The 27,122-nt window shown below is 45.8% G+C and overlaps 3 protein-coding genes across 3 annotated transcripts in view; 1 reads left to right on the forward strand and 2 right to left on the reverse strand.

Moving 5' to 3' along the window:
* Positions 1-990: 990 nt before the first annotated feature.
* On the reverse strand, positions 991-2,208 carry LOC120838990. The gene has a single exon (XM_040209165.1). It carries the CDS (start codon positions 2,206-2,208, stop codon positions 991-993), a length of 1,218 nt encoding a protein of 405 aa, XP_040065099.1.
* Positions 2,209-5,308: 3,100 nt separating this feature from the next.
* LOC120838993 lies at positions 5,309-6,397 on the reverse strand. The gene has a single exon (XM_040209177.1). The coding sequence runs from the start codon at positions 6,395-6,397 to the stop codon at positions 5,309-5,311; it is 1,089 nt and encodes a 362-aa protein (XP_040065111.1).
* A 14,890-nt stretch (positions 6,398-21,287) lies between these two features.
* The window catches only part of LOC120838994 (sodium-dependent serotonin transporter), a 67,979-nt gene continuing 62,144 nt past the window's right edge, over positions 21,288-27,122 (forward strand). The window contains exon 1 of the mRNA XM_040209178.2: positions 21,288-21,553. Coding sequence (XP_040065112.2) covers positions 21,400-21,553 — 154 coding nt within the window. The 5' untranslated portion in view covers positions 21,288-21,399. The remainder of the gene's footprint in view (positions 21,554-27,122) is intronic.

Below are 27,122 nucleotides of genomic sequence, written 5' to 3' on the forward strand. Positions count from 1 at the left end.
TCAGAAAATGAGCTGGACTGACGGGTGTCGGCTCCTTGAGGTCGGAGTAAACGTATGTTAATGGTCGGGAATTAATAATGGCTTCTGCTTCTACAAGCACCGTTGCTAGCTCTTCAAACTTGAGACTGCTTCTTCCCAAAACTTTCCTTAAAACTACCTTTACTGAGCGAACTAACCTTTCCCACCATCCTCCCCACCAGGGAGCGCCTTCAACAATAAATTTTCATCTAATTCTCCGTTCAGCGAGGTATGACGATAAGTCCGGATGACTCAGGGAGTTCCAAATTACCCTTAGGTCAGCCGACGCCCTCTTGAAGGAAGTAGCATTGTCAGAGTATATTGTACTTGGTATTCCCCTTCGGGAAATGAACCTTCGAAATGCGAGAAGAAACGCTTCCGTGGAGAGGTCGCTCGAGAGCTCCAGATGGACAGCTCTTGTTGTCGCGCACGTAAACAAGACAATATACGCCTTAGAGCTGCTAGTTCCTGCACTGGCTGCCTTCACATATAAAGGTCCTGCGAAGTCAATGCCTGAGATCTCGAACGGCTTTGTAACATTCACTCGTTCCGCTGGAAGGGGAGCGAACGGCACAAGTGTAGGCTTCGTGCGAAACCTCGAACATAGAAGACAGTTCCGGATAGTCTTCTTAACTACCTGTCGTGCTCGAGGTATCCAAAATCGCTGTCGGGGGGTGGCCATGGGGCTAGATACTCCTTCATGGCCGACTTGATAATGAGCATCCATAATAATCAGCTCAGTGAGACGATGATCGTTCGGTAATATGATCGGCTGTGTCACGGAGCTAGGGGCGTTGAATTGTTGCAGCCGCCCCGTTACCTTGAGCGTATTATCATGGTCCAGAAATGGGCGCAGATCCGAAAGAAGAGAGGCCGGCTCAATGTCCTGATTGCTAGAAAGCAACTGAATCTCCCTTGAGAAGGCTTGTCCTTGAGCTTGCTTTATCCAATATTGTTCTGCTGCAGCATATTCTACGGCCTCCAATTGGCCACTTGTCTATTTTCTTTAGAACTGCTGTTACGCGCAAACCTCATCACCCAGGCTGTTATTCGAAGCACCTTCTGATACCCGTTGTACTTCGTTAGATCAAAAAGTGCGGCCGTTTCTTGACCTTCTGTTTGCAGGTACACCTGGGTCGGTTTCAACTCATTTGTTTCGAGCTCATTGAGTTCCCCTAATTGAGGTGGGGTTTCCGGCCAGTCATCTGCTCCAGAAATGAGCCATTTCGGCCCTCCCCACCACAAACAGCTATCGCGAAGAACAGATGGAGATTCTCCTCTTGTCAGCAGGTCTGCTGGGTTAGTCTCTCCCGGGCAATGTCTCCATTTCTCTGGCACGCTCTTAGTTTGAATTTCTAGAACGCGGTGTTTGACAAATGGCTTCCACCTGCTCGCCGGACCTCTTATCCATTTTAGTACAACTGTCGAATCAGTCCACATGGTGTACGTTTCTTTAAGCTCTGTGTACGTACAACCTAGGTATTCCAGCAGCCTCGTTCCAATTGTGGCTCCCATGAGCTCCAATCGTGGCAAAGACAATACCTTAAGAGGCGCCACTCTTGACTTTGCGGTAACTAAGGTAGTCCCAACGTGCCCGCGGTTATCTTCGATTCTTAGATAGGCGCATGCTCCATATGCCTGTGTGCTGGCGTCCACGAATATGTGCAACTGGACTTCTTTAAACGTTTTTTTTTGTCCATTCTTAATGTGCCTTGGCACATGTACTGCGTAGATGTTAGGAATGTCTCTGCGCCAGTTGGACCATTCGACATATAGTTCCTCAGGTATTTCTTCATCCCAATTCACTCCCAGTTTCCATAGTTTCTGGAAGAGGAGCTTAGCTCGTATAGTGAAAGGGGCAATGAATCCCATGGGATCAAATATTCTTGACACAGCTTGCAGAATGGAACGCTTGGTGTCCACTTTTGTCTGAAAGAACGATGTATGAGAGTCCACCGAAAACTTGAAACTGGCACTGTCCTTGTCCCAAATCCTTCCCAGCACCTTGGAGATTCTGGACAGCTTAAGGTTCCTGTCTGCCGGTACCGGATCTGCTTCCGTTTCGTTTATTATGTGCTGCACGTGTTTGTCGTTGGAGGCCCATTTTCTCAAGTTCATGCCCGCATCCTTCATGATAGAGTTAGACGTCTCGTATAGCGTAATCGCTTCTTCGACCGTGTCGGCCCCCATCAAAATGTCATCGACATAAAAAGAGCTCATCTTTTCAGCAATATTCTTTGTAGCAGCCACATTTTTTAGGTGGTGTTGAATTGTCCCAGACAATAGAAAAGGACTGGAGGATACCCCGAAAGGGACTCTAGTCATACGCCATTCCTGTAAGTTTTCTAAATCAAATGGCCCCGTGGGCTCATTGGCAAACCACAGGAATCTGACCGCATCACGGTCTTTTTGACTGATTTTTATCTGAAGGAAAGCCTTTTCAATGTCAGCTGTCAAGGCGATCGCATACCATCTGAACCGAAGAAGGATCTGGAGGATGTCTGGATTCAAGTTTGGTTCCTTTTCCAGGCAGTCATTGAGAGACTTGCATCCTTTTGCATGTGACGAAGCGTCGAAGACTACTCGTAGCTTTGTGGTTGTAGACTCCTCCCGGACAACTTTTCGGTGTGGCATGTAATAGGTGCGTTTCTTGTTATCCCCTTCCAAGTCGGATGGCACCACTTCCGCATGACCTAATTTTATGTACTGACGGATGGTGGTGTCGTACCGATGAAGTAAGCCCTCTTTGGATAAAAGTCGTCTGAGAAGCGAACGCAAGCGTGAGAGTGCTATGTCTCGATTGTTCTGCAAGGGCTCTGTGCAATCCACCTTCCAAGGAAACGCTACTTCGTACCGTTGGCCATCTTTGACTATGTTTTCTTCAAAATATGCACAGAGGCTTAGATTGTCGTCCGCAGCTTCCTTAGCCGAAATTCCCATGGCATCCAGCTCCCAGAAGGCTTTTAGTAATTCGGATGTAATTTCATCCTCTGTCAAAGTTTGGGTGTTCAGTACACATACCATCAAAGTCGATGCGGACGTCAAGATCCCTTTTGGTATAGACGGTCCCTGCAAAGTCCAACCTATTTTCGTGTTGACTGCCACCAGCCCCTCGCTTTCCTTACATCTCACGACCTCTCCTGTGAGGATTTTCCAAACTTGGTCGGATCCAATAAGTAGGCTAATTCCCGGCGTAACTTGCACTTCTGGAACCACTGTGCCATCTGCTAGATTTCTATTTTGCAGGCGTAAGAACTCTACAAAACTGTCCTCAGAAATTTGCGCTGCAATGTCCTGGCAAATAACCGGAATGGTTACCGCTTCGATTAAGCACTCGCTATCGTCAAATTGACTCTTGAGGCGGACCTCCACTACATTGCTATGTTCAAGCTCCTTGCTGGTAGTGCTGCCAAACGTGTTCAGTTTAAGCTTCGTCTTCCGAAGAATCTTGAGATTCAATCGCTGCGCCAAGTCTTCTTGAATAAATGATCGCTGACTGCCTCCGTCCAGAATTCCCCTTATATATCGGCCGGTGTCCTTGTTGATGACCCATGCTTTAAATGTCTGTAGGTGGACTCGATCTCCGATTGTCCGTTGACACGAGTCATCTCTCTTTTCATACGGCTTAGACGAAGACACACAGGCGACTGCTCCTTCTTTTGTTCGCATGTATGACGGGTCACACATAGTGACGGCATGTCGACCACCGCATGATGAGCAGATCAATCTTTTTCGGCAATCCCTAGCACGATGCCCTTTTGTAGTACACCGGAAGCATCTCCCATCTCTTCCTAACATCATCTTTTTGTTGTATAGCGTCTCCTGAGCATCGCAAAATTGTGTCTCGTGCTTCTTGGAATGACACCCAGGCGAAAATTTTCAACTGGGACCAGTTGGTCCCAGTTGGAGTCGTTCAACTGGGACCAGTTGGTCCCAGTTGCAACTGGTTTATGGCACAATTCCCAGTTGGAGTTGGTCCCAGCTGGAATTGGTCCCAGTTACAACTGGTCCCAGTTGGAGTTGGTACCAACTCCAGCAACAATGAAACACGGCACAAAATGGAAGGTTGACAAGACTTTATTGTCAAAAACTTGGAGAATGAAACTAAATAATAGGTTCGGTGACGTACACGCTCCGGGTTTAGCCACTTGCTCGCGACGGTTGAATCGCTTTTTCAGAGGTAGTACTCATGAGATGAAGGAAGATCGGCCGCTGGCGTCTGTTAGTGAAGACGTCCTCAGCTTCTCTTCCCATCGCGTGAAGAAAGGTGCTCACCCGTGATCCCGCGTTGCGCAGGTGAAGTCCTGATAAGATGCGGTAGCGCTCCCACCTTGCAATCTCTGTCACAACAGTCGAACATTTTCGAGGTAGACCTCCCGCCATTTTCGCCATTGTGCTCTCCGCGGCGTGTTCTCTTCCGTCAGGTCCATGTGCGTCCGGTCTTTCCTGGGTGCCCTCCGATCGCTGAACTGCATCTTTCCATCCTCGAAGTTCACCGCCGCCACTTTGGTGTTTGTACAGTTAGGTCCAAAGAAGCGCAGCTGTAGTTTTGACATTTTCATAACGACGCCAACTTGGGCGATGGCGACCCTTCTCTACCGCGTCCGTCCGACTCCGGCGTCAGCATAGGCAGCGCCATCTGTCGACAGCGCGTACCACTAATCCGCACCCGCGTGCCACGGCGGCCGGCTAGCTCTGATTAGTCAAAAGATAAATTTATTTATTAAAAGAAAAAAAGTACTGTAGGTATTTAAATAAATGTTTTAATATATTTTAATAATGCACTAAAAGTGTAAATGTAGGTGAACACATTTTGTCACTAATTATATTTTCCAATTAAAAAATTATTTAGTTAATTAAAATTTTTATATTATTTTTATAAATATATAAATGTACCCCAGTAATTAAAAATTCCCTATTTGTATAAATCTAAAAATGTTAGTGTTTTTAGTTTTCTTAACTTGTCCAAATTGTTGCCCAGTGTGAACTGGGAACGGGAAAGGCATTTGAAGTCCGACTGGGAATCGCTCCAACCAGTTACTTTCCTAACTGGTTCCAGTGCACTCCATTCCCAACTGGGAGTCAAACCAGTTGACTCCCAACTGGGAATGGTTCAAACCAGTTGACTCCCAACTGGGAATGGTTCAAACCAGTTGACCCCTCAGCTGGTCCCAGTTGGACTGCTATTGGTCCCAGTTGATTCCCAGTTGGGACCAGTTAGTCCCAGTTGATTCCCAGTTGGGACCAGTTAGTCCCAGTTGAAACCAGTTGAGGTGCCAACTGGTCCCAGTTAGAAATTTTCGCCTGGGCAAAAAAGGCATTCCTCTGGCGCTGAAGGTGCCGCACTATGGAGCGCTGATGCCGCCGGCTGGGACTGGTCCTTCGTTTCGTCTGTTTGCTCCTTGCCTCGAGCTGCGGGGTGGCCGCTTCGCTCACTGCTTTCTACTTCGATGCGGAGGAAACTAAGAATCTCATTGAGACTCGAAGCGGCAGTGGATGTCTCTGATGCGGAACCGTCGCCCTGCATCAAATTTGCGTTGCTTGAGAGCTTGTAGCTGACTTGCCGATGATATTGCACGACGATGTCATATGGCATTGCCTTCATCAGAATGTCGCTGAGCATTGCCGCAAAACTTGCAGTTGGAACATCTAGGGCGTTGAGGCAACGCATGTTCAGCTGCGTTGAATCATAAAGCTTGCGAAGACCCCGGGTGTCAACCGAAGATCGAATCTGATGAAGGTTTCGCAGTGCTGATAGGTGCTCCTGCTCTATTCTTTTGGGATCTCCGAAGCGCTTTTTAAGGAGTTCATTAGCATCTGCGTAGCACCGCTCGGTCGTCGGTAACCCGGCAATTGCCGATGCTGCATCGCCTGCGAGGTAGCGGCGTAAGTAATGGAACTTGTCAGTTGTAGACAATGCCCGACATGAGTGGATTGTTCCATCAAATTGCTCACAGAAAGTGCGCCAGTGGCTGATGTCGCCTTTAAAAATGGTTATGTCCATTTTCGGCAATCTTGGACCACTCACTGGGGTGATACTTTCAGCGCCTTGTAATGGGGCCATTGCAGGAGGAACAGGGTTACGTCTGGTGATCTCCAGGTGTTCGATCTTGTATCGCAGCTCTGCGAGAACCCTGATGGCGTGGTCTTGGTACTCGGCTACCGAAGCGTACTCATTTTCCAGCTCCGTCGTTGGCAATAATGGCTCCAGCTCCTCGTTGATGCGGTCTAGCTCGATGTTGCTGGCAGAGAGCCGATCCTTGACCGCGTGGAGCCTGCCTAAGTCTGTCTGTGGATCGTTCAAGATCGTGTCGGCGTCGTTAATCAGCCGCGTGTTCTGGGCTCGTCGGGCTGAACGCTTGGCTTTCAACCGATCCATGGCTATTTGTGAGCTCAGCGGTCAGCTGATGCCGTTTCCAACCTTGTAGATCTCTAAGCCGAAGAGTTTATCTTCGCGTTAATTCTCCCGGTCGTAATGCTTCCGTCGTTTGGCTCTTTGTGATCAATAAGATTTCCGTTTCACTTGCCTTCGCAACGCCTTGTTGAGCACGATACGATGACTTGAAGCTCTTTCCCGGGTTTCGGCACCATGTGGAATTCTTAAAGATCTATCAGTGAGACGGTGGACTTTAGCATCAGAAGGTCTATGTGACCGTTGGGTTTAATGGTAAAAAAGAACAACACCCTCATCTTCCTCTTTCTAAAGTCTCGATCAGTACTTCAATTCCTCGTGCCTTCTTCTTTCTTCTCTTCGACTTCCTCAACATAAGTTGTCTTTTATATAACATCAAATCGCTTATGCCTTTTTCTGTACGTAAAATAATCGCCCACATACTTGCATATAGCGTGTTAAGGTATGGGGTTACAGTGTTTGGGAAGTGTTCTGCCCAGTGGCATGGTAAAATAGATAGCATTTAAAAAAATATTTTGAAAAGTGTATCTTATGGCTTGCAAATACCTGATGACAGTGACCTGTTTAACTTCCTGCAATTCCCATGACTCAGAAGTCTGTTTACTCGAGCTGTTGTCCAACGTTACTTCTGGTTTGATGATTTCAAAAGAGAAAACATACCTACTCATTCCCTTCGTTTTCAAGAAACATTTAAAATCCCTTTTGTCTATACTCGATATGGTAGGAATACGCGCGAATATTATGTGCCTGAGACGTTTAACAATTTGCACTCTGAAATTCTGCAGGCTAATTCTTTGAGCCAGCTGAAGAAAAGTATGAAAGTTTATCTCTCTGGAGGAGAGATTGCATAACAATGTTTATATATAGTGCGTATGTATTTGTGTACATATTAGTCATGTTTTGTGCACTCCTAACTGCTTTATTCTTGTTTTTTACGTCCACATTGCTTTATTTTTGCGAATTTTTGTACTGTCTTTGTTCTTGGTCGTTTCACAATTGTTTCTATATATACTTCATTTGCATTTGTGTATATATTAGTCATCCTGTCTTGTACACACCTAACTGCTTTCGTTTTCTTTCCCGTTCTCTGCTTTCTTTGTGCTAATTTTTTACTGACTGTGTTCTTGGACATTCCACCTCTGTTTCTTTACTTTTTTTCTTTTTTTTGGGCGGCGTCACACAAGCCACTGTTGGCTTTGATTGCCCCCGCACTCCTGTATGAATTTATGAATGTTCCTGAATACAAAATTATTATTATCATTATAATTAATATTATTATTTAATATAAGTATTATAATTATATTATAAATATATTATAATATAATATATTTATATTATAATATATATTGTATTATATATATAATTATATATAATATATATATATATTAATATATATTTTATAGAATATAATTATATTATATATTATAATATATAATATAATAATAATAATAATAATAGCAATCATGAATTATTATTATTATTATTATTATTATTATTATTATTATTATTATTATTATTATTATTATTATTATTATATATCACGAAGAGCAGAGGTGACAGTGGACAACCCTGCCTGAGTCCTCTTTTTATTGCTGCGGGTTGTGTAGTTTCTGCTTCTCATGTTATAACTACCTTGTTGTCTGTGTACCCCTGCTGAAGAAACCTAACAAAATTTGTATCTAAATTATACTCATTCAGCGGACTCCAGAGTTTTTCTGGCTCACATTATCGTACGCTCCCTTGATGTCCAAATAAGCTAACCATAAAGGAGCTTGGCTCTTCATTGCTATTTCTATACATTGAGTGGTGACGAATAAGTTATCTTCAAGTCCTCTATCTCTTCGGGGTCCATTTTGGAGCTCGCCCAGTATTTGCATATCTTCTGCCCATTGCTCCATTCTGCGCTTTACTACCTGCATAGCTAATCCGTACAGAACTGAAGTTACCGTTATCGGGCGCATTTTACTTAGTTTCCAATCATTGGGTACCTCTCCTCCCTTAATTACTTGGTTAATCACATGCCCTAATTTAATTTTGCTTCATTCTCCTAGTGTCTTTATGAGTTCTATGGGTATGTTGCCTGGGCCGGTCGCAGTACCTGCTGGAACCTTACTTTCTGCCTTGTCCCATTCTTCTGCAGTCGTCTGCATCGTTACACAATTCTGTTCCTCCTCAACTCTGCTGGAGACCGTGCTATTCACTGCCTCTCTCTGCACAAGCTGGGAGAAAGCCTCTTCGATTGCCTGCTTAACATATTCGCGTGCTTCTTTCCCCTCTACTCTTCTCTTCTTCTGTGTGGTCAGCAAGTGTTGTAAACCCTCTGTCTTTCTACCCTGTGCTTTAATGTGCTCCTAAAACCTTTTTTCCGCATTCCTTTCTTTTTTATTTATTTCCATCATCCACTGCACTCCTGCACTTCCAATTTTGGCCTGTATTAAAGCCGATGCTTCCCTTTTACGCTCTTGGAAGTTCTCCCATTTTGATGCTACCTCAGTTGGCAAGGCGCCCCTTTTCTTTGCCCACCTATGCTCCCTAGATGCCTCTTGGCGTTGCAATATGACTGCTTAAACCTCCTTATCCCACCAGCTTTATGGTTCGTCTTCGTTCTTGCTGTCCTCTCTGTTTAATTCAATGTTTCTCTAATTCTCTTTTAAAGATTCCTATTGGATTTTCATACGTCCATTTCCTTTCAAGTTGTATCGATACTATGTTCTTAATGCTTTTAAATACTTTTTGTATTTGAGCTTCACTTCGTTTCGGCTTACCCGCTCGTTCCCGAGTTTTTTGTTCTGGTTCGGACGCACCAAATTTAATCCTAATACTCCTGTGACAACTCCCTAAGCTTTTTGCACCTTCCTCATCTATTTAGATACTTCCTAGCCTGTCATACAGTTTGTGGGATATGAGGCAGAAGTCTATTGTTGAGTGTGAGTTGTTTCATTCCCACATTATTTTTCCATCGCATTTGACTTGTACATTCACTAAGATAGGTCCAGGGCACCACAGAAATCTTCTAGCAACTTTCCGGTTGTATCTGTGAATCCGTCAAACTCTTCTAAGTGGGCATTCCTGTCTCCTATAATAATCATTTCCTGATAAAGGCCAATTTCTTTGATGGCCTTCGATATACATGTAAAGTGTTCCGTATTTTCCTTTTCTTTTTCCCAGTCTAGTCTTTTAACTAACATGCCTAGACCTCCGCCTTTGCGTTCACCTATCTCCGGTTACTTCCCATCCAAAAGTAGCCTGGTATGTACGGTGGTTCCTCCTCATCTCTAAGGCATTTCTGCTACCCCATACGCTGTAAAAGTTTCAGCCTCTAATTGCTCAGCAATCTCCTCCAACTTTATTCTGTTTCTACCTCCCTGCATGTTTATAAATCCTATATTGAACTGATTTTTTTTTTTTTTTTTTACTTCTACGGGGCTTTTTCCTGCTCTCCCTGCTGCTCTTGCTGTACTCGCACACGGGAGCTTCCCCCGACTCTGATATCGGTACATATGGTACTGGTACATCTACACCGGTGCCCTCCGGGCTCTGTGGGTCCCCAAAAAAGCTGCAACATGCCGACTCAGCCTCTCTCCCACTCTCCTACCTGGGTATGGGCTGTTGTGGATTCCACCCCGTGTAAGAGGGCAGCTGGGAGCCAGCCGCATAAACTTCCCAGTTTAGCTCTATTACGCCATACTCAAGCCGTCGGCTCATCCCCTTTAATCACCCGATTAGCCTCAATGACCCGCCTCTCGATGTCAAGAGACTGTCCCCGGACACGTAAACAAGTGCATATTTCCACATGCACCCTCTCACTGACTGCTCCTAGTTTACCCAGACCTTCCTCTATCTGTTTTCCCAGGTTCTGGCTCCTCCCGTTCAACACGTCATTGAGTCCGGCGTGGATCAACGCTAGGTTTCCCCCTCCATGTTGTCCCACCATACCTCCTCTGCTTTGGCAATGGCATCTACCATGTACTTTCCTGCTTATGGGCCTCTACTCGCACCCTCTAGTCCTCTTTCACGTTGACTAGCACTCCCTCAACGATCCTTGCCACGTTGGAGTCTCACACTACTAGGACTATCCTACCCGCCGACTGCTGCCCTCCCTCTCCTGGCACTACGCTGCTACCCCCTCCATTTACCACCGGTACCAGGTTGGGCTCTACCAATGCAGCTGTTTCCTTCTCCTTTTGCGCGGTCATGGAAACCGCTTTCGTGGCCGCACTGCTCGCTCCCTCCTTTCTAGCACCTTGCACCCATGACACTACCCTCGCTATCGACTCCCTCTTCATCTCTTCCCACTGTGCTTGTACGACGACCCTCTCCTCGACCTCTACTCTGAGAATACCCTGCAATGTCCTTTCCCCTTTTCTCTTCGTTGTTCTGTCCATTTTTTTTATTCTTCCTACGGCTCAGGGTTACTATGGAAATCTTTTAGTCGCAACTTTGTGACTGTAATCCTTTTCTTTTTCGTCCTTCCATTGTCACCAGCAAAACCCAGGGCCCCAGCCAAATCTGCAACCCCTTCAGAAAGGGCAGGGCGAGGCCCCGTGTACTTCAAAACTAAGTGCTGTAATGTTTCGCTTTCATTATGGCAGGCTACACAAAATGTGTTTGTCTCCTGAAATTTAGGACTATACTTCCTCGTCCTGAAAAATCCCATTCTCGCCTCAGAGTAAAGGACTTCCAGCTGAATTGTCAGACACATTTTCCTTTCTTATGTCCTGTCTTTGTGACCTATACATTGTTAGAGCTAATTTTTCCTTCAATCCATCCCATATTTTTTTTTTACCTCTTTCACTCCCCCTTTCTCTGAAATAGTCTGCTCAGCGCAATCTCTAGTGTGTAGGAATTTAAATGTAAGCTTTCGGATTCGGTTTTTCATTTTGTGTTTAAACTTTTCATGCATAAATACTTCAATGCCTTCCGCGCCCACCGCGGATCATCCATTTCGGTCAACCTTTGTTCAAATTTCTGTGTCTGTGTCTTTCCTTCTGTCCGCTGTCTTGTCGCGCCTTTTAACCATTATGAATCACCAACTTGCCCAACACTCCACCCTCGTCTCAAAAGACGACCAGCCCATGTCCCCCAGTACTCCCTCTTTTGGTGTATTTCCATGTGCTCAAAGTGCCAATCTGCCTACGCTTCTTTGTCGAATCTCTAATGCTGATTGAAGCTCTGATCTCATGCATAGTACTCCATTTCCAAAAGACAGTCCTGGTAACATCATTCCTTTCCATATACCCCTGACCACTTCATATCCATTATATTTCCATGGTGCCTTGAGCTTCATAATAGATTAATTTCTTTTCCTTTTTCTAATTATATCCTCCTCATGATCCCCTAGAAATTTCCTTCCCTTAATTGAGCCAGACTCCCAGATATTTGTATTTTTCTACGTTGTCTATTACAATGTCTTATATTCTCAGGGGTTCCCTCTTTTCGTCGTTAAACACCATTACTCCAGATTTGTCAGTACTAAAACTCCAAAGTATCCCCTTCCTCTCCACATATTGCAGCTAGTTCCTGTAATGTGTCCTCGTTACCTGCCACTAGTACATATGTCGTCCGCATACACCATCCTAGTTTTACCTGTACATTTCTTTCTCCTTCCATATAACTCACATCAAAACCTAAGTTGCTCTGCTCGAATTTCCTTTCCACTTCAGTGAGATATACCATAAAGAGCAGCCTTACCCGAGACCCCTATTCATTGCCGCGGGTTGTGTAGTTTCTGCTTCCCATGTCATAACTACCTCATTGTCCGTGCAGGTCTGCCGAAAAAAACCCTCCTTCAGCTGACCCAAGAGTTTTTCCTGGCTCACATTATCGTACTTTCCCTTGATGTCCAAATAAGCTAACCATAATGGAGTTTGGTTCTTCATTGCCATTTCTATACATTGAGTGGTGATGAATAAGTTATCTTCCAGTCTTCTATCTCTTCAAAATACATTTTGAAGCTCACCCAGTACTTGCATATTTTTTGTGTAAATAACCAATCTGAGTCTTCCTTGAAGAATCAGATTGGTTGCCAACGATTTGTCAGGTTTAGGAGTGTGCAAGTGGTGATTCAAAACGAATGGCTCTGTATCACCTATAGTCTTAACGGTACCAAGGAAAGCCACCTTATACCGGATTTTTTTAGTGTTGAAGCTAGGGATGACGCGGCGCTATTGAATTCGAAGCGACATTTGCACGCTCCTATAGTCAAGAGATCTAACCTGTTCTACCCTGAAGAAGTTAAATTAGGTTGGTTTAAAGGGACTACGAAATGATTTTTTCAACTTCTTCCTCCTTAGCTTTATAGTCCTCAACTCAAAAGCGAAATGAGACATCAGGTGGTTGTGAAAGTGCCTGAACACCCGATGTGATGACTCCAAGTTAAGCACTCCATAGAATTTGTCATTCGCAATTGTTGATGAGTGCCGTCACGGTCTCATTGGCCATGAACGCGAATCCAAATATTCGTCGACAGACTGATTGTTAACGAGCGCATACGTCTGAGTGACGTAGTTCTCGTTTCCAATGCGTGATGGGGGTTCGGCTGACGTTCTTCGGCACCGCGGATGCATCACAGTGAAAAGGCGGAGAACTTTCGAAGGAAAGAAGGTAAGAAATAGTCCGTCATATTTTCAAACTTTCGTACCGAAAAGCAGGGATTTGACTTTCCATCCTCTTTCTTTTGGCTCACTATACGATACACGATTGGTAAAATCCCCTTCCAAAATCAATTATCCCAGCCAAAAATTTATTCCATGGTCCCTTTAAGTTAGCCAACATGTTGTAGTGGCTTCTTCGGAGTAATGATACTTAAAACAAGTGAGTCTCTCTGCGAAAAGACCGTCTCAAAAATTCAAGACGTTTTTTTTTTTTGTTTTTTTTTTTTAATACAACGTAACCGCTATACGTTTGATACATTGCGCTTAAAACTTATAGTTCCAGACACTTGGTTAAAGACCCCTGGTCAGCAGTTCTGTCAGTGCACGTGCCGTGCATCGACAAAACTGCGCGGACACGCCAGCCGTCATTTCCAAGCAGAGACTATAACTTTCCGCTGTCGATGCGTCCGTATAATAAGAGCAACGAGTTCTGTGACACGCATTAAACTGTGGGTCGCGCTTACGCTGTTTCGTTTGTGGTGAATATACGCTCACATCGTACAACGGACGTTTTAAAGCTCTCTCATCCGAGAACGTGCCCAGAATCACTGCAGTCGGCGTTAAAAATAATTTAAAAACGAAAAAAAAAGGCGTTCGAAGAGAAGATAATGTTTGAGCCCACGAAAGAGTTGCGAAGAAAGGCTGGAAAAAAGTGATAAGACAAAGGCAGCGCCAGACGAGCGTTCCCAGGGCGAGCAGGAATCTGGGTGTAATTGGCGCGCCCTCCCATCCCGCTTCGCGCACGGCCCAAACGAAACCAATCATGCGGCAGGCAACAGGTCCCTGCCCGCGCTGCCGAACGAACCTTCTTTTCGCTGGTTTTATATATATATATATATTTTTTTTTTATCCACGAAACCTGCTAACAACGTGCTCCGGCGAGCGAGCCCGTGTGCCGCCGTGCGCCCCGACGAACGCCGGCAACGACGGTTGGCCCGAGAGCGAGGAAACGAAAAGGAGACCTCGATACTCGATTCTGCCAGTTTCGACTTTTAAGCCGTACCGCAGGAACACGTACAGGTACGAACGGTCAACGTGCTGGTCATACATTACCTGCACAGTGCGTAGCTTTAGTAATCTGTTGGAAATGCCAAGTAAAGAAAAGTTCGCCTTAAAACAAAGGGACGGCTAGAAAATGGCTGGCTGTTGCGGGACGGTTAGAACATTTTATTTCAATTTGTCCTGGCTATAGCCGGCATAAGCTAAAATCAAATTTACGTCGGCACTAAAGGCGGGAGGGGAACGACGAAACTCGAGCGCTGAGTTACACTGTAGCTGAGTGTTGGCTGAGTAAGTCAAGTCTGTGAGTGCATGCAAGACAATGGTCGATGATTCGCCGAAGCGCAGCTAGCGGGACATGCAGATTTATTCGGTATTTATGAAGAGACGAGGTAGACAGTAGACTACGTCACTGAACGTTAAAACATGACAACCTTCCTAAATGGGCTAATTCGAGGGTTTTGTATTCGTGTGTACCCTTGTATTTGTATTCTTTATTTTACTCCGCAGTTAGAAGGCCGCAGGCCCATACCCGTGATTGCGCGATTAATTCGAACCTATCCAGAATACTAACACCTTGTTTTGCAAAACAAATTTAGCAAAAGTATATACTAACAACCAGCAACACAATTATCTCATTTTTTTTTCTTTTTTTACAGCGAAGGTGTTATGCTTGAGGATAATATAATTGGGGCTGTTTGGATATTTATACAGCGTGCATAGTCGGTGACAGGTCAAAAACGAAGTGGAAGCTCCTCCCACCTCTTTCCACTTTAGTAGAGAGAACGCTGGAAAGGAGGCGACCTCCTCTCCACCGTTCGCTTCGCTGATTTGGAAAGGACTGGGAGGAGACTCCACATCGTTCTTGACCTGTCACAGGCTATAGTTGGTCAGCCATTTCAAAGTTGCGACATGTCTCTCAGCTGTAGATAAGCAATTTAGCCAGTGCAGTACACCCGCTAGCCTGGGATCTTTAACGTGCACCACGCAGTAGTGATACACTACCACACGCCGGTACGATGCTCACCCAGATCGAAACGGGCAGGGGTAGGGTTTGACAAGTGCTGATTGTTGGGTAAATTGGTATGGTACGTTAGAAGACATGATTGCGCTTTGAAGACAGGGACATAGGAAGAACAGACACCACAGAGCGCTAACTTCAACTGATTTAATTCAAGAGCCTCAGCGTAGAAACACACTGCGTCACCGCACCACATCTCAACCAATCCGTGGCCCCGCCACTGACCGCAAGTACGCTAACTCTTTATCCGCCAAGTCAATTGACGTCACACTGACACAACACGTGCCGAAACTATTTATAGCGTCAGCCTCCATAATCTCTCTAACAGTCTTATCTTTGTGTATAGCGAGAACAGTAGAAGAAGCAAATAATGGTTTGCACCCGCAGTCATGGACACGACAGATGGCCATCCTGAACCCCGTTCCCTTTCTGGTAGTGTTCCCTTACCGCCGAATTCAGAAACCTCACTCAAACTACACTCAAATTGAAGTGCACCTCCACTTGCTCGAGGAAGGCGCGAGGGCCGGCGCTGGCCAATCGCGAGGACGGATCCGCCGTCGCGATTGGCGAGCGCCGGCCTTTGAGCCTTCCTCGAGGAAGTGGAGGGACCCTTCAGTTTGAGTGAGGTTTCTGGAATTCGGCGGCCGTACATTTAAACATCTGCCTGTCTGGCCGACATAAATCTTGCCACATGAAAGCGGAATTCGGTACTCCACCCCTTCCGTGCACGCGAGAAATGGACTCCTGTGCTTGATTGGGCAGCCCGTCGGTACCTTGCGGAATAGATCTTTCATGTTGCACATTTTTGTGAGCTTTTCGGGTGCAAAGTAAACAACTTTTACGTTTACACGTTTTGCTATTTTTTCCAGACTGTGCGCTGTTCTGTGCATGTAGGGCACAACCGCAACTTTTTGTCTCGCTTGACCTGCCTCTGGGCGCGGGCTAACGTCCTTTCTAATTTTCTTAAGGACGCCTTCTGCTACAGGTACAACCACAGCCTTTGGAAACCCGGCACGCTGCAAGCCTTTATTTTGTTCAATCAGACTCGAGGACTTTGCATGATGGCAAGACCTTTTGAGGGCGTTCGTAAAACAAAAATTAACTATTCCTCTTTTAACTAATTTCAAGTGGGATGAATTAAATGGTAACAACGGCCTGTCGGCCCTGGGTGGTATGCCCAACACATGTGCTGTTCAAAGAGGGTGAGTTTAATGTCTAAAAATTGAATAACACTTTCTACGGGTACTTCATGCGTGACCTGAACCCAGGATCCCTGGGTTCGTCAGCGCGAGTATGCGCTAGGATCTGGGAAAAAATGCGTCCGCGGATGTTGACGGAAAACTCCCCATTAGTCGTGTAGCAAGCTTGAATAAATAAAATTAAAGAGGGGGCAACCCCACGTGAGTCAGATTTCCTTGGCATTATTAGATAGTGAGGTCCTGATCCCTTATTATCATCTCTAGGCATCTTCTTCGAGGTCGTCGTACAAGTCGTCCTTCAGGTCGTCCTCTAGGCGTCGTCCTCTAGGCGTCGTCCTCGAGGTCGTCCTAGAAGTTGTTCTTGAGGTCGTCCTTGACGTCATCCTCAAGGTCGTCCTAAAAATCGTCCTTAAGGTCGTCCTGGACGTCGTCCGTGAGGTCGTCCTCGACGTCGTCCTTGATGTCGTCCTGGAGTCGTTTTAGACGTCATCCTCTAGGCGTTGGACTCGAGGTCGTCCTAGACGTCGTCCTCTAGGTATCGTCCTAGACGTAAAGATAACAGCGTCGCTGGTCCTCCATCTTCACGTAAAGTGAAAGCTAGGGCTCTACATTTTTTTTTCTTTTGCGCGTCTTATTTTTTAAAGATTTACCCTTGACTGTATATACCCACCGGCGCATGCTTCTGGGGTCAAAAGCCGTGCCGACGGTAGCGGAACGAAGTATGCGCGAATGCTTCGCTCATGAAACGGGTTCCTTTGCACATGCGCGCTACCCACCGCTTCGGTGGGAAAATACGCTTGTTCATAAACAATACGAAGCATTTGTGGCCAAGTGTAGGAGTGCCCCACAGCTTGGGTCCCTTGGTGCGATTACAAGATCCAGTGACTTTAGTTAGGTGAGATAGCTCGCGCTGCAGAACCTGTAGGGATCCCCGCTCGTATCCATTTGGAGAAGCAGCGTGCGGTCGCGTAATTACTACTGCTTGGTGAACGCTCAATAGCCCAGATTTAGCAGTCACACTACTCTGGCTAAATGCCTCATCTGCAGCGTAGACCAGATACTTCATCTGGTCTACGCTGTAGATGATTCCTCATCTACAGCGTAGATTAATACGAACGCCAGACACACCCCGCTGCTGAACCTCTGTCGTCTGCGTCGCTGCCCGCCGTATACCCTGGCAAGTTTCTTGGCCTTATTTTTTACAGAAAAAAAAACTACGCTTTGTACTTTTACAAGAAAAATCCGACTTGTGAAATACACCTTTGACAAAAAGTTTAGATTACATACGTGCAGGCGTCGATTTTTACGGTCCATTTTAGATCGAGCCTGGCGACTTGGACCACCCTATACATCAACCGCATACATGACGCAAGCACTTTTTAAATCGGCACAAATTTGTATTGAAAATGTCTCTATCGGATGAGTCTAGAAGGTTTAAATAGTTTTCAATGCGACCCGATGGTGACATAAAGTTTCTGGGGTCAACGTGGAACGTGCGGTGATTTCGAACATTTCTTCCAGGTATATGATAGTGCACAGATGAGACTAATGAGCTGATGTCGAAGTAACGGTGCATACATTTAAACAAAAAATACAAGGTCGCTCGAACACAGTCTTGTTGCCAGTTCAGATATCTGTAATGATTTCAGTACTTCTAGGTATACGCATGAGTCATGTGAACGTCTAAAATTATAAATCCTGGATAACCTTATCTGTATACGTTCTAGTTTTTTTTTAAGCAGTCATACTAAGACTGTTCCACATGACCGAACAAAAATCATGTTTTGGAAGAACTATGCTCCGGTAAATCCCAAATAAAAGATATACGCTCGAAAAACTTTGTTAAATCGTGGGATTACACCGAGAAGTCTAAAACAAGAGCTCACAACATGCGACACATGCAAGTTGAAAATAAGTTTGGAGTCAAGAAAAACTCCAAGGTCTTTTACACACAGTACACGGTTAATGGCCGGTCTTTCTAAGCGGTACACAAAAGAAGTAGGAGTAATCTTGCGCGTAAAAGATATAACATTCCTTTTATCAAAGTTGAGTGTACGACCATCCTCTAGACACCATAGGGTTAACATCTTCTTGAAGTAGAATAGTCACTTAATGTCAATGGGTTTTTGTAAATTTTGATATCGCCTACAAACTACAAGATACGGGAATACTGAACGACGCCTTGGATGTCCTCGACGAATACATAAAGAAGACGAGGTCCAAGGTTGGAGCCCCGGGGTACCCCAGATGGTACAGGAAAGAAGCGCGACTTTGCGTGAGCATAGCTGACATTATTCGCTCTTCCAGAAAGATAACTGTCGAACCGAGAACAATAATCATCAGTTAGACCGTACACAGAAAGTGTATGTAAGAATAGCTCATGATTCACATGGTCGGATGCCTTACTACAGTTAAAGTACACAGCATCAGTTTGTCCCCGAGAAAATCAGTGGGTGCAACATCTTTTAAGAAACACATACGATTCGTCTCAACAGAACGACCATGCACTCACGAAACCGTGTGGCGTATCACGCGCGTAAAATAATGTGTCAAATCCTTATGAATTATCGTTTCGAACACCTTCGAAAAGAACAACGAGTAAAGATATCGGTCTATAGTTCTGAACATTTGCTGTGCTACCAGATTTGAAAAGTGGAATTGCTAAGCCGTTTCTCCAGGCAAGCGGGAAAACTGATTACTCAGTGACAAATCAAATATGTGTTGAAGTACCGGAGCTAGAATGTCAACGCACTTTTTAACAATAAAGTTTGCTATGCCATCAAGGCCGCATGACTTTTTAGATGGGAGCTGACGAATTGCCCCTGTAACGTCGTCAAGACTGATAAGAGGAGGTAGAACGTGGTATTGAACAGCATGTGAGACGTCTGAGCTATCAACAGTGGCCGATGAGTAGGTAAAAGACAAAAAATCAGCAAAGTGACTGCACACAGTTTTAGGGTCGGGGGCATATTTTCCACCTATCTTCAGTGACGTCAATACCTGCCTATTGGACCTGCGCTTTTTAACTAAACGCCAAAAATCCTGTGGACGCGTAGAAACGTTGTCTTCAACGTGGTTTCGATAAGATTTTTCGCAACACCTGTGCAAGAAGCAGACGAACTTGCGCTCCGCATGGAAAAATGTCTGCACCGTTCTCAAAGCGCTAACTTTTAAATCTAGTTATCGCAACAGGTATGGCTCCAAATGAGCGATATAGCAATCCAAAGCTAAAGATACTCCTGGCAAATGAACTAATTTGCGAAGAAGCAGATAACAAAAATGTTTCTTCACTCTAAGAAATCTGGCGTGTCTACCTTACCGGAAAGCAATTGGAAGAACAAATCCCTGCAATCTACGTGGGACGCTCAACGAATGACGGGGCTGATAACATGGTTAAATCCCCCCCCCCCCCCCCAAAAAAAAAAAAAAGAAAAAAAAAGATAAGGGTTTATGGTATTGAGCACGGTGAAACGTCACGCACATGTAATGCCACAGCGCAAACAGTTTTTATTTTTAAACATATTATGAGCCCCGTTATTGTCCAGCTCTCCCCGTAGATTGCAGCGATTGGCTCTCCCTAATACATTGCGGGAAAGACAGAACACCGGTTTTCTAGAGAATCTCCAGGTGGCGATGGTGTGCAACGTGTAGCGCCCAATTGTTGCTTTCGTTTGTCCCCCCCCCCCTCCCCCCCAAAAAAAAAACATTTTCATGAACCCCCGCCTTCCGCCCCCCCCCCCCCCCCCTTTTTTTTTTTTTTTTTCTTCTTCTGTTAGCATTCGACCCTCTGGGGGTCAGCTATCCGATCCAGATACTGAAATCAGTTTGAGAACGCATTTTTAAGTCTTGGTTGGAATTTGTATCGCACGCTCCCCCTCCTACGTTGGTTGCATGCATGCATGAATGAAAATAAAAACGTAAGCAGACACGATCCCGTCGGCAAACTTGGAACGTTTGGTGAGCCCGCGTGCGCATTTCCTGTACTTCTTGAGAACTGCGTGGGACGGTTTTGGGTTTCGTAACGAGTTCTGCAAGCGCAGTAACGCAAGACCGCCGCCGCCGTCTGCACGGTGATAAACAGTTCGTTAGCACACTTAGCCCTCGGGGCTCGCTATCAGGCGGGCGGGAGACCGCCAAGACTGCGCTGCGAAACAGACGAGAATTAAGTGGCACTTGTCGACATTCGCTGGAAAGACAACGCGCGTCGGGGTGCCTTGCGGAATCCGACGACGAACCCAACAGGACGCCTCGTGCGCCTTTCCTCCGAGCCGCCGACGCCACGGGAACTTGAGCTAATGAGAATTCGGACACATCTTCAGGTTTTTCTCCACGATTTACTCGCGAGGCAACTGATTGATTTTCGCTCGATCTGTCCAGCTAGCGGATGAACAGTATCGAGAGTTCTGTTGGTCGTTTAGCACCTTAAGGCATTCGTTCGTTCATTCATTCATTGCCTCGTGAAGATGAAATCTATAACGATGATTATGGGTGCCCTCCAGCTCTCTTAACGGAGCCAGAAAGGTATGTACTCCTTTTGCCAGTGCGACTGCATGGTCATTGGAGCGCAGTATATATACCAATCGCACCTTCGAATGGGTCCAAGTGAAAGCCTCCTGGAGCATTTGGGAGCCTGCAGTCCCGTCGGCGCGGCTAGTCCAAACCCAGAAGCCCACGTGGCTGCAGGCTCCCGCCCGCAGTTCCTCGTCCGGGACGTCCGACAGGTGTGCGCTCGGGGCGCAAACACGCGCCCCGCGGACCCCGCCAACGCTGCACCCGGGCGCTGGGCAGAGAAGGGCGGCGAGGAGGAACCCCGGCCCCACGTGACGCGGCCGGTGCCTCCCCGCGGGGCCCGCCCCCGACGTCCCGGCGGGGCGCACCCGGGGCGCCCCGCAGATCCCGCGCACGTCCCCCGGCCCCATGGATCTCGGCGGAGACAGGCGACCCTCGGAGGCCCGTGGCAGCAGTCCGCCGGCGGCGATGGCTAGTCCCGGCGATCCCCCTTCGGACCCCGGCCCGGTGTCCGGACCCGTGGCTGCCGTGCCACCCCTGGTGGTGTCGTCGTCGTCCGGAGGCGCGCCCGTGGCCTCGGTGGCACCCATGGTGCCCGCGGTGCCCAGCGTCGTCCCGCTGACGGATGACGGACGCGAGAAGTGGGACAAGAAGATCGAGTTCCTGCTGGCCGTCATCGGGTTCGCAGTGGACCTGGGCAACGTCTGGAGATTCCCGTACATCTGCTACCGGAACGGAGGCGGTACGCTAGCACGTTCCTCACCTTCTTTTCTTCCCTGTCTCTGAGCGTCAGTGTTGCGCGTTCCAGACTCTCGCAAGTTCCTGAGTCACTGACGGAAAAGCAGAGCGTGGTGATTCCCTAGCATCTCATTATCGCCCCACAGCCAATGAGATTGCGGCATTAGCCGATACGACCGCTTTAGAACCAATCAGGAAGCAAGAAGCTTGGGCACAATAAGCCACACCCTCTGTTTCTTGAGCTGTCATAGATCATAGACGTCTGCCCAAATGACTTAGCCACCTCCGCAAAGATAGTGAGCGTATCACTTCGAGGGGAGCGGTGGCGATAGGTCTTTCAGCAACGGCACACGAAAGCCATCGGAGACTCTGCGTACGCAGACACGTGGAAACAGGAACCATAGTTTACTCTGCAACTTGTCTGTGACTTTATGGAAGCAAGTGGACCTCTGCGTTTCTAAGCACTAGAAAGTTCGGTCATTTTACTCTCTTCACTCGTTAACATGACTGGTACCACGACCTGAGCTGTAAATACCGCACAGGTCAGAGCAGTTGCGATATTGAATCCATGGCCTCTTTCTGTTTACGAAAATGGCGTTGCTGGCTGAGCGAAATACAAATACTGCCCTGAGCTAGATCAAATCATTTCAATTCAAATTCCAATTAAATTTCATTTGTTTTTCTTTATACAAGAGAGGGAAGAGGGGAAAAAAGCGGTACAAGAACTGCTTGACAGAGTTCCCTCCTCTCCCTACAGCAACAGCAGCAGTGCACTTTACTCACACGAAGGAAAAAAACAAAAAAAAAAAAAAACACAAATAAACACGGGAAACAACAAAAAATAAAAATTAACAAAAATAACAAAAAAAAGTTTTCTATACACAGTAAAACAATGGCTATAAATAGCTCGACGAGACGAGCAACGAGCGTATATTTCTGCGAAACACTTTCATTGTCCATTCCTATTTCCTAGTGACAAAATTAAACTTCGTACTTTGGGGAGCTGATGCTTAATCATCTGACTTGTATACCGTAGTTCGTTCTGGTGGGGGGTACTGTCCAGGTACAAGCATGGCGTGTGGAATACAAAGGGCGTTTTAAGTGAAAATAAGGAAGAGTGATGAAATGACTTCTCAGATTAGCACTCCAAGCTGTTTTATATGATAGGCCAAGTTTCTAACCATAAGAAAATTGTTATTGGAACTATACCTAATTTTTCGAATATTGGTACCGTGTGGCTGTCATGCTTTGCATTGTCCAAAGTGCGAACTAATTTTTTCTGCAGTACATGGTGAATATTTGTAATAGCAATATTTTCCCAGACAAAAAAAAAGTAATTAAAACAAGCATAAAATCAAGAGTTATACATAAGTCGTAAAATAGAGGGAGGTAATGCTTTTCTTTTTGTTTTTCTTATATATTGCTCTTACTCCCTTTGAGAGTGTTTTAGAAATTCGAACTTAATCGTCCCATTGCATGTATTCAATAAATATTACGTCAAGTGTAACTAAATAGCTATCATTGCCCTTTCTTAGTCAGTTGAATTTATATACTAAAAATAGATTGTTAATCCTGGAAAACTGATTAGGATTGATATTGACTCATGAGCTCCTGGCGAAAGAGATGGGATATTCTAAACAACGAGAATAGCAAGTAATATTGCCTTAAATAGGCCAAACAGACTCAGTTAAAAAAAAAAAAAAGAAAAAAAGAAAGAAAAGAAGGCGTTGGTCTGTTTGTTTACCACCGAGACCACATGCCTCTTGAAAATGCTTATGTCCGTTCTCATTTGTTCCCCCTGCCCAAGGAAGACCAATGATCGGTGTTTTCGCTCGCATCGTGGTACAATATGCACTATGGGACTTCTGAAAGTTCAGGGGGAAGAATTTGCACGAACGTGAGCATGTTGCTTTTCTGTCAGACTTAGAAATTTATTATTTGTTTAGCTTTATGACCAAACGAACCACGAAGGCATAGTGGAATCTGTCAGAAAAAAGAAAGTTAAAAAAAGGAACTTTCTAGAAACGTCAGAGTAGCAGCTGATATTTCGCTATGGAACTTCGGCTCCCAGAGGTCTGGCAGTGCACATTTCATCTAGATGAGGGGTCTCAAACATGTGGCCTGCGGGACGCATGAGGCCCGCGACTCGCTGGAACGAGGCCCACAGACATCCCGCGGCTGCGAGCCCTCTTCACTTGTTCAAGTGCCGCAAATGATTTGTACCATAGAAGGCTAAGGTTCATTCTTTCGTTTCCTCTAAGTGTTGTTTAGCTTTCAGTCTTCTTTCCACCTTTTTCTCATTGTAGTCACCTGTGCGACAATCCCACTACTAGGCCACAAGCGCGGGCTTCTTGCTCAGGGACACACCTCGTATGCATAAGCTTTTACGTTGCAGGACTAACTGTCAAAGCCCATGACCCTGAGCTTCTCACCTTCATTGGTGCACGTCGTAAGTTAAAATGATAAATAGGCGGCCAGAAAATAACACTCAAATGCGAGATTTAATTCTTATAATGAAATCAAAATTGCCAGAATAGCAAAAAACAATCGCGTAGAGAGTTTTTTTTATTCAATAATGTTGAGCTATAATAATTTCCGGGTGAGTCAAATGACAGGGCAACGACGGTATGTCCTCTTGTTCAATTGAAAAATGTCAGCATGTTCTCAGAGTGGCGCCATTTTATTTTTTCTTGCCCCATCGGGTATTTCTCCAAAGTAGTAACATAAACTATTTAAAGCTGAAGATGACACTGGCGAAACGGCGAGTTTACAAGCAGCATAGAGTGCGAAGTCGATATTTTAGCATTTCTGGTAGACAAAACTGCTGCGCAACGTGGACCTCCAAAGCTATTTTTCTTTCCCCTAAAATACCCCCTCCCCCTAGTCAAAAATGGTTTTCATGTCACTGATGCCTTCACTCATGCGTGGGATTCAAACCGTGACGACCTATCAGCTTGATAGGTCGTCACGACCTATCAAGCTGATAGGTCGTGACGGGGACCCGGTGTTTTCAGGACGAAAACACCGGGTCTCCGCTGTGAGCTCCGGGAGCGTGTAGTCCGTTCGATCTATAATCGGTGGCAGGCGTCCCCAACTTTCTTGGACATGAGTTCTCCTCGGCGCATGCACGAATATGAGGATTTCGACTCGGCAACGACAAACATCGCAAAGTTTCCCGGGAATATTCAGATGACAGCCACGAAAATTCAATAAGCAGTGATAAAACGTTTGGATTCATATAGCTTTTATTCCACAGCTACATAGTTTTTTGTTTGCATTGAAATTTATGGGTTACATTCACAAAATTGTAAATTTATGCCTTTCTTAACAAAAGAGCGTAATGTTTCCGAGGACTGTAACTGCCTGGGTAATGTGGGCATCTTAGAGCATATCAATTCCAAAATAACTAACGCCCTGGAATCAGTTCAAAGTCGCTCTGCTCGTTTTATTCTTAATAACTTTCATCGCACCGCAAGCGTGACCTCCATGAAAACTAACCTATCGTTGCCTAACCTCAATTTATGTCGCAACACAGCTCGCTTGTGTCTCTTTTATAAGATATACCAAACCGACTGCTGAATCATCCGTCTCATATTTTGTCAAGCATTGACATATGTATAAAGTAGACATTCTAAAATGTAACACTGACGCACTCCGCCCATGACAAAATGCTGTATAAGGGGGAGGGGGGGGGGGGAGGAGGTCCCAGGAACATTATAACGCCACGCAAAGCAGACAACAAGAGTGACATGGCAACTAAACGATAAAGAAAGATAAAAATACGCGCCGAGATCGCGAATCATTCACACTTGTAGTAATCCTACTTTCTAGTGAAAATAAATAAACAAGTGTTTCTCGCTTTTCATGAAACGACAAAACTTTAGTTTTATTAGAATTAAATAATAAAAAGAAATCTCCGCACACCAATTTAGTATACTCGACACATCTGTGTTGTCAGGGCCTCAGGAACTCAGGACTCAACCAGCGTCTGTTGAGAATCAGCCATTTAATCATCTGTCTCCAGCGTCCCTCCCTTTTCTGCATCGTCGTCTTTTCCGGCCCACGCCTCGCGATAACTATAGCTCCTAGCACATCTCCCCCTTTTAGCTAAGGGCTAAAGCGTACTATGGGTTTGACTACTCGGCCATTTCGGGTCACAACGTGATCGGAATGTGCGGTCCCATAGGTCGGCTCTAGTGTTCTTTCTGCAATCCTATCTTGCGATGGAAGGTCAGGTGATTTGGGCACTGTCGGAATCGGGACGAGATGAAATCGGTTCCGACTGAGATTCCCATCCTGTGTGTTGACGGAGTAGGACCTTGGAGTGGTTCACCGACGACTGCACTATTCCAGTTTCGCGTCGATCAATTATCCACACTCTATCCCCAGGCATCAAAGGTTGAAGCCGGCGGGCACCGTGTCGTCGGTCATAATTACGCTTCTGATTCATGATCCTACGTTCTTCCCAAAGATTGAGGGCTTCTTTATCTACCTGACTTGACTGAAGAAGGGAGTCAGTCGTTGGTAGAGAAGTACGCAATCTCCTTCCCATCAACAACTCTGCTGGACTGTAGCCGTTACCCAACGGTGTCGAGCGGTAGGTTTGTAACGCGACGTAGCTGTCCCCAGTTTTCTTCAAACTACGTTTGATAATGCCAACGGCAACTTCCACGAAGCCATTACTTTGGGGGTAATGTGGATTGGATGTTCTGTGTTCAAAACCCCAACTTTCGGCGAACTTTTGGAACTCCGACCGTTGTATTTTTCGGAATTGTGGTCCGTTATCACTAAAGACTACTTCAGGTGTTCCATGTCTTGCAAAAAAAGACTTCAAGTGAGTTATTATTGTAGTCGCCGTCAGACTGTTGAGAAGTGCAATCTCTGGAAACCTTGAAAAGTAGTCGGTGACGAGGAGGTAGTCTTTTCCTTCCATGTAAAACAGGTCCATTGCGACTTTTTGCCATGGTCGATTTGGAAACTTTGATGGAAGCAGTGGTTTGTGTCGGTTGTGTGTTTCTTGGATGCACTGTGTGCATGTGCGTACCACATCTTCCACTTAACGGGAAAGTCCAGGCCACCATACACACTGTCGGGCACGCGCCCCACACTTGGTAATGCCTTGGTGTCCTTCGTGAAGTCTTCGTAGGATGTCACTGCGCATTGACTGAGGAATAATAATGCGAGATCCTCTCATTAGGAGACCGTCTTGCAAAGCTATTTTTGACCTATGAGGCCAGTAATCCCTGCAGTCAGTTTGAACCCCATTCCGTGTCGGCCAGCCTTCTTCACTGTACTTGACCAGTGTCCTGCACGTGAAATCTGCAACTTACTTCTCTTGGATTTCTTTCAACCTATCGTCGGTTGCCGGCAAGCATGCTGTAAGTCCACTGACATACAGTGCAATTTGCTCCTGAAAGTCCCCTTGACCTGTCTCCTGTAGAGGCTTCCGAGAGAGAAGATCGGCAGTAATCAAGGCTTTTTCAGGAATGTGTCTCATGTCGTATGAGAATCGCATCATCCGAAGTTTCATCCTTTGAAGTCATGGAGTGATGTCCGCTAAGTTTTTTGACGAG

The sequence above is a fragment of the Ixodes scapularis genome, unplaced genomic scaffold, assembly GCF_016920785.2.
Source record: "Ixodes scapularis isolate PalLabHiFi unplaced genomic scaffold, ASM1692078v2 PGA_scaffold1__304_contigs__length_218370807, whole genome shotgun sequence".
In the NCBI taxonomy this organism is placed as follows: domain Eukaryota; kingdom Metazoa; phylum Arthropoda; class Arachnida; order Ixodida; family Ixodidae; genus Ixodes; species Ixodes scapularis.